This window comes from Haplochromis burtoni, unplaced genomic scaffold (genome assembly GCF_018398535.1).
Source record: "Haplochromis burtoni strain Fernald_Lab_line unplaced genomic scaffold, NCSU_Asbu1 Contig_403, whole genome shotgun sequence".
Classification (NCBI taxonomy): Eukaryota; Metazoa; Chordata; class Actinopteri; order Cichliformes; family Cichlidae; genus Haplochromis; species Haplochromis burtoni.
This window is the reverse complement of record NW_024582764.1, coordinates 128,464-141,852: the sequence shown is the minus strand read 5'-3', so window position 1 is coordinate 141,852 and position 13,389 is coordinate 128,464. Positions and strand designations below refer to the sequence as shown.

Below are 13,389 nucleotides of genomic sequence, written 5' to 3'. Positions count from 1 at the left end.
GAATCATTTCATCTAGAAATGATCACATTAAAAATATTTCCAAGAAATGACATTATACGTTTTGTCTGTTTAGAACTGCAGAGCATGAAACTGCATCTACACAGAGCTCTGTGTGTGTAAAAGTTTGTTGGACGCAATCACTGCAACTGTGAGCGCAGAATGTATGAAAATAGACTTCTATAGATTTAATTTCATTTAATGCCCAGTGTGATTACCCTATGAGCGACTCTTCTGTCAGACATATGTGGGACAAATGTCTGAAGAAAAGGTCTGAAATGTGCTCTGTGTAGACACAGTTCAAGGCTGTGGTTACCAAACTTTCTGGCACGCCCGCCTTCAAAAGTCGAGCAAGTATGACAGCTCAACAAAATACAGATCAACGGTCATTAGCCTCTTTTTACATTTTTCAGTCAGTTTAGTCTCACCTTATTTTGTAACTTTGGTAATCACAGCCACCCACACACCGTGCTTGTCTGCCCCACTAGGCAGGCTCGACAGTTTGTGACCCACTGGAGCCAAAGGAAATCATAATTATGATCAAAAATGGCTTTCTAGTTTCTTCCATGTGTTTAATCGACTAATTATTAATAATGTAAATAAAATTGCAGTTGGTCTTAAAAATATTTGTAAATATCAACCGAGTTGTTAAAAATTCCAAATATAGGTTTACTATAAAATATCAGTAAACCCACATTTATTTCTGTCTTTACTGGTTGCTCATACGAGGCGGCATTTGAATTTAAATTGAAGGTTTTGTCTCTGGTTACTTACAAGGTTCTGATGCTATTTTATTGCTACGAGATGGAACAATAAATGTTGAATTCATGGCACGTATAAATTGATTGAAAATGTCTACATTGATTGCAAATAAAATATTTGTTGTCTTTGATAAATCAACGGGATATTAAACCTGTGACAGATTATGATAATATATGTGTGAGTAAGACATGAAAGCTTGTCCCATTAACCAGATAATAAATCCCAGTTGGGGGATACAATAGGCTAGTTTTAATTTAGTGCGGGGGGAGCTTTAACAAAAACAAACATAATTATACAACTGTCTCTCTACACAAGATTTGTGACACAAAATAAATGTAGAAACTTTTGATTTTTTTTCTCAAGGTGGTAACTAAGGCCTGGCCGTAGAGGAATATTGAAGCCCTGATGTTTTGAAAAAGTGAATCTGCAGACACAATCTTCTGTCATTGTGTAGGGCTGACTGAGCAGACTGAGCAGCATTGTGTTGCACAGAGGACTGCTCTATTTCTCTGTCTTCAGGCTGCATTTCTTTGTCTTCTCCTCTGCCGGCTGACTCACTCCTGCTTTTGTTTCTGCAGAAATATAGACAGAGACATAAAAGAATGAGAGAAGAGGCTGGAGGCTGACGCTGGAGATTTTAATGGACTTGTGCAAATAAACAATAAATATTTACAGCTTATTTAGTATTTCTCCAATTTTTTTCTTTTTGCTGCTGTGCTTTTTTTGGGGGGTGGGGGGGTTTGCATATGAACAATAAGGTAAGCGCGTAATCAAAATATTGCTACATAAACATTACATGCATTTAGCTTTTTATTGAGTACATGTCAGAAGTAGCAGATACCAGATGAAGCCTGAATTTAAACCTCTGATGTGGGATCAATAAAATCAGGGGTTACCCTGATTCTGTCATATTCTCTATTTGCTGTCATCCCTCTAAACCTTCTGCCTGTTAAAACGACATGATAAATGAAACAACAAACCCAAAGCATGTTTTGGAAAGCACAGGTGTGTTGATGATGCTCGATTTCCACTCAGGTGAAGTATTCAGCTGAACCAGGATAAAGCCCAGACCTCCATCTCTCTCTCTCACTCTGGCTATCTGTAGGTATCTGCACACTCATTGCTAATTTAGTATATGGTTGTCAACATTATTTTTTTTGTCATGCTAAAATAAATAGCTAAAAATAACAGTCTCTTTCTCTGAGCTGAGTTCTGCTTTTGTCTGATATTTGAAGACTGAGTAGTGAAAAACTGAAGTGCAGTGTTGGGGAGTAAATGGTAAATGGCTTGTATTTGTATAGCGCTTCACTAGTCCAAGGACCCCAAAGCGCTTTACACATTCAGTCATCCACCCATTCACACACACATTCACACACTGGTGATGGCAGCTACATTGTAGCCACAGCCACCCTGGGGCGCACTGACAGAGGCGAGGCTGCCGGACACTGGCGCCACCTCTGGCCACCACCAGTGGGCAACGGGTGAAGTGAGTAACTGCATTTCGTTAAAGTTACCATTTAAATAGGTGATAATTAGAATACAGCTACTTTGTTGAAATAAATGGATTACACAACGGTCATTTCCAGTTTCATATGTTAGGCTATCCACAATCTAATTTTAGTAATTCCACGCATTGCCAGAAACCCAAACAAACTGTTCTAATGTAACAACGTCCTGCTAATTTTGGTGGCGTCAGTTAAACAATGGACCCGGAGCCAGCACAACAGAGGCAGCAGGGCAGGAATTCATTTCTTATTTGGCAATTCCGACACCACTTCACATTTAAAGAAGAAAGGAATGGGGGAATATGACTGTGCAATGCAAACTCTGTTTGCCAGCAACCAAGCTGCTCCCAGCATCAAACCCAAAGAAACATCTGGAAGTCAGTTCTTTTTAAAAAACAAATGTTAGCCTACTGCAACTACCTGTAGCTGAGGTAGCTACCTGGGTCATGTGCCACTTCAGTACCTTCGATGTACTATTGCTGTGTGATTTATTACTATTACTGAAGGCTACTCGCAATATACCAAATAATCCAAAGTATTCACAGTATGTTGCTCACATTGAGTAACATTACAAATTACATTTTGGTGCATGTATTCTGTAATCTGTAGTGAATGCATTTAAAACGTAACCTTCCCAACACTGCTGAAGTGACATCATACCTGGAGGGTATGTCCATCGTTTATATACAGTGTTTGGCGTTTCACTGTCATGGTTTATAATATTGGAACACTTAAGGAAGTGAAGCATCATTAATTTTACTTGTGCTTTCCTTACTGTGACAGGTCAAAATGTGTGCTGTGAAAGATTTACAAGATGGAAAGCAGAGAGAGGAGACAGACTTGTTAACCAGCTGATAGTGGAGCTGGAACAGGTGTGCTGAATCTCTCTGATGACCCAAGACTTCACACCATGCATGGATAAATCAGATTGGGTTTTCACGACCCTAAACTGTGCTTCTCCAAACATAGCTCATTAAATGTAACTATGTAGTTGAGCTAAGATTTGTATTATTCCGCATCCATGAGGCCCACACTGTCGCTCAAAATCCAAATGTGTGAGAAATTAAGTCAAGTGAGTCACTGCTGTAAATTATCGTGATTTACGCAACCAGCCAAGTGGTGCGTTACCTGCAATGGTGAACTTGTAGTCACAGGTTTCCCTTTGCTCACATGAAACTTACTACAGTTGAAATCAATGAGCAGCATTTGTATCATCCTATCAAATGATCAGTAGCCAGGAGTGAGCTGTGTTTGTCTCAGCATGTGAAATATGATTAAAAAATTTTATATGAATTTTAAAAGCACAAGACTGGAGAGATGTTGGGCTTATTTCAGCTGTGGGTTCACTAATAAGACCATCAATGCCTCATGAAAGATTTTAGGACTCACAGCAAGTCATAGAAAAGAAATAATACATTTCAGCGAGAAAGAAAGAATGAAATACAGAAAGGGGAAAAAAAACAAGCTCTACATGCTCCATTTGCACCATATGCCAGTATTAGCTCTCCTCCTGCCCCCTTTTCCCAAACCTGATTTTTCCACTCGTGTGTGTAGCTTCCTCTCAGGGTATTTCAGCCATGTCGGTGCTCTGTGAAATGGGGATCAAAGCCACTTCACAGATGTTTGTTGACGAGCCATGATTATATGACAGCAAGCCAAAGCTGTTGCACAGTTTAACAAATTTAAATAAATCCTGCCGGCTGCGTGGAGGACGAGGAGTCCCCTGAGGAACAGACCACGTTGGAGACATTTTCTGCAAAAAGCAAGGCTCTAATGACAGTTATGTACCTGCTTGTGCATTGTTTTGTTGCGATGAGGGATCTGCTACACTGGCAACACCGAAACAATCCTCTTTCTCCTTGGAGAGGGGACACTCGAGCCCACCGGCAGCCTCTAATAGACTCTCCCTCGAGAACTCTGCAGAGGGCAGAAAGACGAATGGTAAACAAGATGGAATGGAAGTTCAAACTGAGTTGAAAAGGATGAAGATGTTTTCGTTATTTCAACTAGTGTCATCAACAATTGCACTTGAAGTGTCCAGTTGGTGATCTTTGAGCAAAGCTGCCAACAACTAATGTTAATAATCATTCATTTATTTCCCCTATCTTACTGTTAACTCCTTTCACCCAGACTGAGGACTTAATCTGCAGCTCATCTATAAGGTGAATAATGCAAAAGGATAAAAAAAAAATGTCAGTGTAAAGCTTTTGAAGCTTTTACACCACAAACACATCTGTGTTACAGCGGATTTAAAAAAAAAAAATGTCCCTGTGCTATTACAGCTTCAGAAAAAAAAAAAAGAGTCTTGTCCACTCATGATGCATTAGTCCCGGCCAATTACTAAAGTGTACACAGTGTGTGCCGTGACCTTGTATCCACCTTCCATTACACTGAACTGTTATCCCTGACCCCGAAAAACTCACCTCTGTTTTTGTCATCAGACAAAAGCAAAGACAGGAGATAGTATCTGGTATGGTGCAGCTTTGATCTAGGAAGTGCTTTTTTTATTATTAAAGGAGAGTCAACATTAGTACTGAATATTACAATCTGACAAAATATCAAAACCAAACTACCTGGGTATGGCTAATGGTTTCTGCAGTGAAACCCTGTATTTGGTGAGGTTTCACTGGAGGCTGAAAAAGTTAATTCCTAATGGAGCCTTTGGGAGCACCCTGACCTATTTAATTTTTTTGGTGCTGTTTGTTTTGGCTCTAAAAAGGGCCTCAAGGACAGCCGAGCTGCTCTTTGATAATGCAGAGAAAGTGTTTCCTTATCTGGACAGCAAAGTGAACCGAGAACAGAGATGGTTATAAGACGTTTTCTTTTTATCAAATCATTTTAAATGATTTGTTGCATGATGTGTCAACATAATTACAGTATGTCATCAAAATAACATAAAAGTTAAAATATACTAATTATGTTAAGCTAACTATATTATTTGTACTAGATATTTCCTGTTTTATTCCATCTAGTCTATCATGCTAAACTAAACAAGCAGCTAGCTAAATTTTTATTGATGATACTGAGACAAATATGGTTTCTTCACATCGTGACAAGGAAACGAACAATTCTTTTAAATTCTGACTTTTTTTTTAAAGCATATTTCCTCATATTCTCCCATTTTTATCTGATGCCTTTGTTTCACGTCTACCCTCCCTCCCTTCATACTGCTTCATAACCATCTTTTCATTAGTTTCTATACCCTTTCCCCCCGCAGTCACCCCTCAGGCTTTATTCATAAATTAATTTATGTTTTGTAAGCAATATTTATTCCCTCTTATGCTGCACTGACTGACTGAGATACAAAAATCAAAAGCAACCAAGCAGATTTACACAAGTATTATATTCATGTCCAAATAAGGGAGAGGAAGTAGAAGTTGAGTTGGTTACAAATAGAAGGTGAGTAGTTTGTTTCCCAGTTCTTCCAGTCTGCATGAAGAAATGTTCAGAACCCCAAATTGTCTCTGTTGCATCCGTCAGAGTGTGAGCGTAATAACTGAAAGTAATTAAAGGCATTTTAACAACAAAACATTGTATGACTGTGAGTGTGAATGTAAGTATTTTGATTGCCGTCCACTACATCACAGGGTTTTATAAAATCTTGTTAGATAATTAATTGAAATAATTGCTGAAATCCGAAGAGAACAAATATTTTACAAAAAAACAGGAAAAGAGGAAATGTTTACGCTCATCCATCAAAAATCTGAGGGCCTCTCAGAAATATGCTCTTGTGCCCTTTGGAGGAGTTTGATTTTCAGGGTTGGGAAGCACAGGATTGAAAAACAGCGAAGGCACTGAGGCCGAGCAATATTCAGCTAACAATCCTCATAGGGTGCACAATTATAGCCGCTTTTAAACGCCTATAGCTGCCACTCAAAGCTGTTTTGCAGAACACGTTTTCATTCTGTCACTTTGTCAATGTCATGTCTGTTGGTATTGGTGAGTTCTTTGTTCTGCAGCTGAGGGATCTCTCTGCGGCTCTCTGAGCTTCAGGCTTTTCAATGCATGCAGACGGAGGGGCGGATCATTCTGTCCGATGTAATGATGGAAATGATGATTGCTTGTCGCTAAGCATGACGGTATGTAATGTAGGTAGTAGTAGAGGGTATTTTTTACCCGTTATTTGCAAATAACTCCTAACTACTGAAATCCACTATCACTCCAAAATATGATTTGATAGGTTGTAGAGGTAGATAAATATTCACTCATGACCATATTCACTGAAGATTATCTTAAGGGAAAATCAACATAAACACAGAAATACGGTAGGTCTCAGTGGACCAAGTGTTGAGTGTTAGTCTTTGTGCCTAAATTAGTACTGTAGCAGATTTTAAGGATGCATCTGTTGCTGAATAAGCAGCTGCAAGCACACAAATTAAATCCTGCTTGACAGCCTCCGCACATACCCTCCATTTGGCAACGCAGTTTCTCAAAGGCCTCTGCAGTTGCCTCATCGTCGTGGGGGAGCTCCTCTCCCGTGGGCACAGAGTCGGGGCTGGGCCGGTCTGACAGGCAGCTCTCTGAGGAGCATTCGTCCCCAGCTCCCTGCTGCTGCCTGTACAGGTGGTGCTCTACCAGGAACTGTAGCTCTGGGAGGTAACAGAAGAGGTAAAAGAAAAGCAGGGAAGAGAAGACGAAAATGACAAGAGGTTAGATAAGTGGAAGAGCTATCTTGCGAAGGAAGAGGAGGTGGGTTTGTAGGAATATTGAAGTTAAAGGGTAAATTTAAAGTGCAAAAAAAATCACTAGGGAGGTGAGAGTAAGAAAGAAAGAGGTGTGAGATGAAGGCAGCCAATGGGAGAAAAGATGGGTCATGAATAGCTCAAAGGTAACAGAAATGAAGGGAAGTGTAGGTGGAAAACATATTGTGGGTTAAGAATCTAATAAACTGGCAACATTTAATTAACCCCCTGCACAGTTTGGAGTGACAGGGCAGGTAAAGACACATCAGAGTTTGGATATGAATTCTTTAATCGCCGTCTCCGGCCTCCTCCATCTGTGGTTTATTAGTTTTAATCCCCTTGTAGTAGGAAACTAAAGCACACTGATTATCTCCTCTGCAAGAACTGACTCATCACACTCAGAGCATGCAGTTTAGCTGTAAAACTAATTGAAAAGGAAATATCCTAGAGCTTCCTATTTCTTTTATCTCGTCTTTAATGGTCTCTCGATTCACTTTTCGTAAACGCTCCGTGTTATTGCACGTACTTTGCATAAAACCATTTACATGTTGTGTTTGTATGTAAGCTGAATTGGTCTCTTAAAAATGGATTTGCATTACATTGCTGGGTCCAAGTACCCCATAAAAGTAGAAATAAAGATAAATAAATAATTTTCCTGTTTCATGTGGTGCAGGACCTTAATCTCAAAATTAGAGACCCACTTTTTAAACTGAAAACATAAAAACTGGGACGAATTCTCATAAGACAACGGGAAAATGAATGAGTGTTGGATTGAGTGCCGACCGGGTCCACATGTAACACTCAACACCAATAAAAACATGTCATCAACTTAAATGAGAAAACCTGGACTTCCACTGGATGTTTTTATTTGGTTAACGTTTGGATTTGATTCCTTTAAAAAAAAAAAAAAAAAACTACTTCTATAACAATTTTAATGTTGAGAGGTTTAAATGTGGAGTGATCCGGCTAACACTGGCAAGCCACCCTCTTAACGAATAGAAATCTTTCATTTTGTGCAAAAAATTTACTTTTTTGAACTAATGCACTTACTGTATGTATGAGGCGTCAGCTAGTTAGTTTATTTTTTATCGTGGTGTTCCATCAGCTTTTTGCTGAGCAATATATAAAAAAAACCTTAATACAAACTAATATACTGCAATAGTTTTCGATTTCAATTGGATTCAGTGCTACTTATATAGCACCAAATCACAACAGTCACCTCAAGGTGCTTTATATTGTAAGGTAGACCCTACATTAATACATACAGAGAAAAACCCAACAATCATGTGACCCACTATGAGCAAGCACTGTGGCAACAGTGGGAAGGAAAAACTCCCTTTTAACAGGAAGAAACCTCCGGCAGAACCAGGCTCAGGGAGGGGCGGGGCCTGTTGCGACTGGTTGGGGTGAGAGAAGGAAGACATGTTTTGGTTGCAACAATATTTTTCTGTGTGGTAATGAGTTGTGTTAGTCATAAAGAGCTGATTTATGATGAGTTAGTGTTTTATCAAAAGAGCACACAAGTTAACAGAGATTACACAGAGTACTGGTTTATGGTACTTATTATCATTTTGACTTGAGCAGCTTACTAACCTTCTTCTTCAGTCATTACCACAGTCTTCACTGTCTTACAGTAAAGTAGTGACAGAGTATAAAGAATTGTCCTCCAAAGCCAAATGTGACTTTTGCATTTGTTTCTCAAGCACCAAAAGTGTGCTATAATACTTAAAGTACCAGCATCACAGTTACTGTAGTATTGATGGCAATGCTTATAAAATAACTCACCTTTCATCGTAGGCGTTCCCTTTTGCCCTTTTCGCCGTTGCCGAGGAGAGTTCAACAAGGCTGCCTGTGAAATATCAGCGCTGCACGTCAGCTGGGCAGAGAGCTCTTAGATTGAAGATATTACTATAACATAGAACTAGCTTAAAATTGAAACCCAGAATTCACATAATTTCATTTTCGTAATCTTGTTACAACAAAATCAAACTTTAATAGAGAAGAAACTAGATTACCTTGTACAGCTGATTTGGGAGACGATCTTCATCAATTTCTATGAGAAAGCAAACAATAGAATAAGTACAGGATTAAATTATGAAAAGGCAGACACACACACACACACGAATGATAACTGCACAGAAAGTTTCCACGTATTTCACAGTCTGATTTTAACAGCTTATTCTTCAGTGTGAGAGCACTGTCGCTGGAGCACTTGTGTGTTTGAACAGTGTGGAGCACAGTGGATATAAGGTGACCTCCAGCCAGATGGTTATCTGACACGCTGTAACCACAAGCACTGCAATATGGTTTGCTCCATTTTTATCCAGAATTGTTGGTCATAATGTTTTATTTTTCATCATACGTCTGAAGGATTCTTTTTATGATCCACTTACATCTTTCAAATAGACCCATGTATATGCTCAACAGCTGTTCTCAGATACACACCTAAGCACGTGCAACACTCTTAAAGGGAAATAAATATACATCATACTGTGGTGCACTCTTGAGCAGAGCTTAGTTTGACTGCAATTATTCACATATTATATAGATGCATAAAATTCTTAAGAATTTAAAAATGTTCATATAAAGTATAAAACTTTTACAGCGAGGGAAAGAATCTAAAAGACTAGGCTACAGCTGCCTGAAACACTGAAATATTCTTTATTTGTTGTTAAGCTAATTTAGTTTGATGAAACTTGTGTGCTTGTACTGAAATTACATTTTAAAAGCAAGATTTTTACTTCTAATTAATCACTTACAGAGTTTTATAGCACTGTTTATTTGAATACAGTTTTTACTTAGCAGTAGAGGACAGGTCCAGCACAATATGAAGTATGAATTCTGAAGCTCACGGGATGAAGAAAAACTCAATAAAAAATCAATATATGAAACACGGCTCTGTTCGAAACAATGAAGAACCGAGAAGGAAAGAAAATACAGCTCACCAGAGTACAGTGAAACCATTAACCGGGATCAATAGCGAGCGTTTTGAACTTGGATCCAAATCAACGTTTTACAGCTTTAAACTTTTTTTTTCTAGGACACCACCTTGTTGCTTGGCAACCTATGCATCCCCAGGCATTGGGAAGGCACTGTGTGTGCACCAAAATATTCCCACTAAAAAGTATGTGCTAGACTGCTGAAAAATGCCACTGATGTGCTTGTTTCTTTTTTCATCGCTCTCTCTCTGTCTCTCTTCACCACACACATGCATGGGGGTGTAAGAAACACGGTATAAAAGCCAATAAATGTCATTTAAAAAAAAAAGATTCATCCCCTTGAAGCCAAATCCTATTAACACAGCATCCCAGGAGTTTTAGAAGGTTCATATGACATTATGGATGTTTTTCATATTAACTTGTGGGCTCTCCTTTACGTCTCCGGATCATGTTTGATAAAACAGTCTGAAATTATCAGTGAAAAAATACGTGTATTCTATGTTTCTTGAGCAGCACTAAAACCTCTCACTGTGTTTGCTATGAGAGGCTGCAAATATTATCATTAGAGTAAATATGTCCTGCAATCCTCAATATGATAAACTGAAGAAAGTGGCTGGATGCACGGTTGTGAAAATATATGTTAAAAGGTGGTCTTGTAGAATTTTTCACATTAAAAGCTTGATAAAGTTGATATATGATAAAGTTGCCTCAGTAAGAGGCTATGGCCTTATTTCTATTTAGAGTGTAAACCATTAACTATCATTAGCCAGAAAAACAACAAAACAATATCCATACTCACTGTAACACCTGTGGCTCAGGTGGTGGAGTTGGAAGGTGGGTGGATTGAGCCCACAGTGTTATGCAGTCTGAATGCTGAAGTATTCTTAAGATACTGAACCCCATATTGCATCGACTGGAACGTGTGTGTGTGTGTGAAATGAAATAGATAAAAGTGCTGCATGAATGTGATTGTGGTTGGGTGAATAAGACTTGCCTGGGTATACAGAAGGCTGGGGGGAAATGGTCCCCTGCGTTCTTGACCCTAATTAAAAACGTGCTTATGTTTATGTTCAAATTCCTATTACTTACAATATATTGTTTATTTTTTTAAATATGGTCCCCAGAAGGACAGTTAAGCTAATTTTGCTTTAGTGCAAGCCTTACCCTAACAGTGACGCAACCCTCGTCAGATTCATGTGCTTGTAACATCTGATTGCATAACAGCTAAAATAATATATACCAGTCTTATTATCTTGTTGTTTACTCAAATAACAATCATTTCAGTTTTATGATGTGAAATATAGACATGTTGCAAAATTATTGTGACGTTCAGTAGACGTAAAAAAAAAAAAAAAGAGACGGTCGCCTGGCAAAATACAACCGCTTCAGTGGACCAAAATTGTGCATCCAAAAATGAAGTATAAAAGATGTCACTCTGACATCACCTCAAGCAGCAGGATACTATTTGACATTTTAGACTGCAGCCCAAAATGTATTTGTGGTTATCTTAGTTTTTCTTAGGTTTTATGATGATTTAAGTTAGTATTTGGGATAAGCACAAGTTTTAAAATGTTTAATTAAATCAAACAGCACAACTATTAAAATGTGTAGCAGTAGAAAAGCTAAAAAATAACTTGGGTAAAACAGAAAAATTGTTCACATGGCTGATATTCAGATTGTTTTGTCTCGTGTTGGGCCCATCTGTGATGCAGAATGAGAGAAAAGGCCAATAAAAAAAGCCTTTTCAGCACTGATGAGTCTATCACTGCAGCTCCCAGCTGACTGTCTGACACGACGCCAGATGAGAACAGAGAGGGTCTTCTGCCTCCACTTTACTCTGCCAAGCCGCTCCAATTTAGCTATGCACTGCTGGTGTCTGTTTGAAGCTGCCCTGGTATATCTGATAAAGAAAAAGCAGCCTTGCAATAAATGAAAAAGAAACACTGTTCTCACACTTTGCATCTGAAAGGCTTGTTTTTCTGTGTTCATGTTGCAGTTTGTTACTGTTGGTTACAGAGAAAATGGGAGGTGAAGTCTTTGGTTTGTGGACAAATAATAATTGCCTGCTTTTAATTTTAAAGGCAACATTGTTCCTCCTCCTACACTCAATCCCCAACAAACCAGCAGCCACTTAATGCATAAGGCAGATATCAGCCGTTTAAACTCGAACAACCGTATAATGTTGAAATGAAAAAAAGGCTTAAGGGCTGGAAGTCGTGTCTAAAGAGTGATCAGAAAAGTGTCTTTCCTCTTGCATATAACAGAAAACCCACTTTATTATTAATAGTATGTGCATTTTAATCAGCGCACACACCCACGTGCCATTCTTTTTTGTTATGCTTTGTTTTAATATGCTTATTTGTATTCTTGTCAGTAGTCACTTGGCTTAGGTACAAAGATTCAGTCTTGCCTAAAGCTGTTGTTTTTAGTCCTGCACCTAAAAACAGCACAACACAAAGCTTCCTGACGCCTTTTGGATTTAACATAAACACAACAATCACGCTGTTTCTAACATCCATGGCATTAAAATAGAGTGTAACATAAATACGTTCTTTTACTTTGTGCACAAAGTGGTAGGTCTGTGAAGAGTGTGCTATTTAGTTTGTCTTATTCTTAGTGAAACATGGTCTGTATGTGTAATATTCAGAAGACTACACATATATATGATTATATCATATCGTATCATGTTGGAAATTCCTACTAGTTTTAAATGTGCCAAAGTGTGTCAGGTGCCAGGATCCACTCCTACAAAGACAAGCTGCTGCTGCTGCTTGTGCTCATGTTATGTGGTTAAAGTATTTCATATATAAGAGTTCCATAAGTGACGCTGCTCTTTTGCATTTGGAGAAATGTGAACACATTTTTAAAAACTAGTGCAACAAGCAATTAAAACCTTGATTCCTTAATTAAAGAGCACTAATATCAGAGCTGCCATAGTCAGTAGATATTTATGGAGCTGTGATATACCATTTGTGCATACTGCAATATTCAATAAATAATATGTGATGAGATTTTTGGGCCACCACTGGGTTTGAGATACGGTAGAAAAATCTCTCATAGACTTTCAATATGGTAATCAGCATGTAATTTCAGATGCAGCCATTATGGCAAAGTTTAATTTACTGTAATGAATCAAATATTTCTTTTTCATTTCACTCAGCTCTCCTCGTCTCACCCTAAGAGTAAGTAAAGCTCTTCTTCAGAGAAAGCTGTAGTGAAATTCACCACTCGCTTGTAATAAATTCAGTTTCCTCATTATTTAGCCTGCAGTCTGCGTCCCAGTTATGTATAGCTGTTCCTCTGATGTGCTTTTGGGGTTCACAGTGCACAGGACAGAGCAATCTGCAGCACATTAAATAATGCAGGAATCCGTGTGATGTGGGGCACAGCAATTCTGCACCAGCACAGCTCCTCTCCCTCATCGTCATGTGTGCTCCCCATCCCCCTTTCCGTTGCACATCCGTGTTCTGTCTCACACACGTACAACTGTCTCAGGCTCTGATT

At 38.6% G+C, this 13,389-nt stretch overlaps 1 protein-coding gene across 1 annotated transcript in view; it reads right to left on the bottom strand.

The window, feature by feature from the left end:
- Window positions 1-287: 287 nt before the first annotated feature.
- LOC102311133 (protein phosphatase 1 regulatory subunit 1A) overlaps window positions 288-13,389 on the bottom strand; it is a 29,316-nt gene continuing 16,214 nt past the window's right edge. Inside the window, exons 3-7 of the mRNA XM_005944334.3 lie at window positions 8,962-8,999; window positions 8,732-8,795; window positions 6,671-6,853; window positions 4,053-4,181; window positions 288-1,331 (exon numbers count right to left, since the gene is read on the bottom strand). Coding sequence (XP_005944396.1) covers window positions 1,261-1,331; window positions 4,053-4,181; window positions 6,671-6,853; window positions 8,732-8,795; window positions 8,962-8,999 — 485 coding nt within the window. The 3' untranslated portion in view covers window positions 288-1,260. The remainder of the gene's footprint in view (window positions 1,332-4,052; window positions 4,182-6,670; window positions 6,854-8,731; window positions 8,796-8,961; window positions 9,000-13,389) is intronic.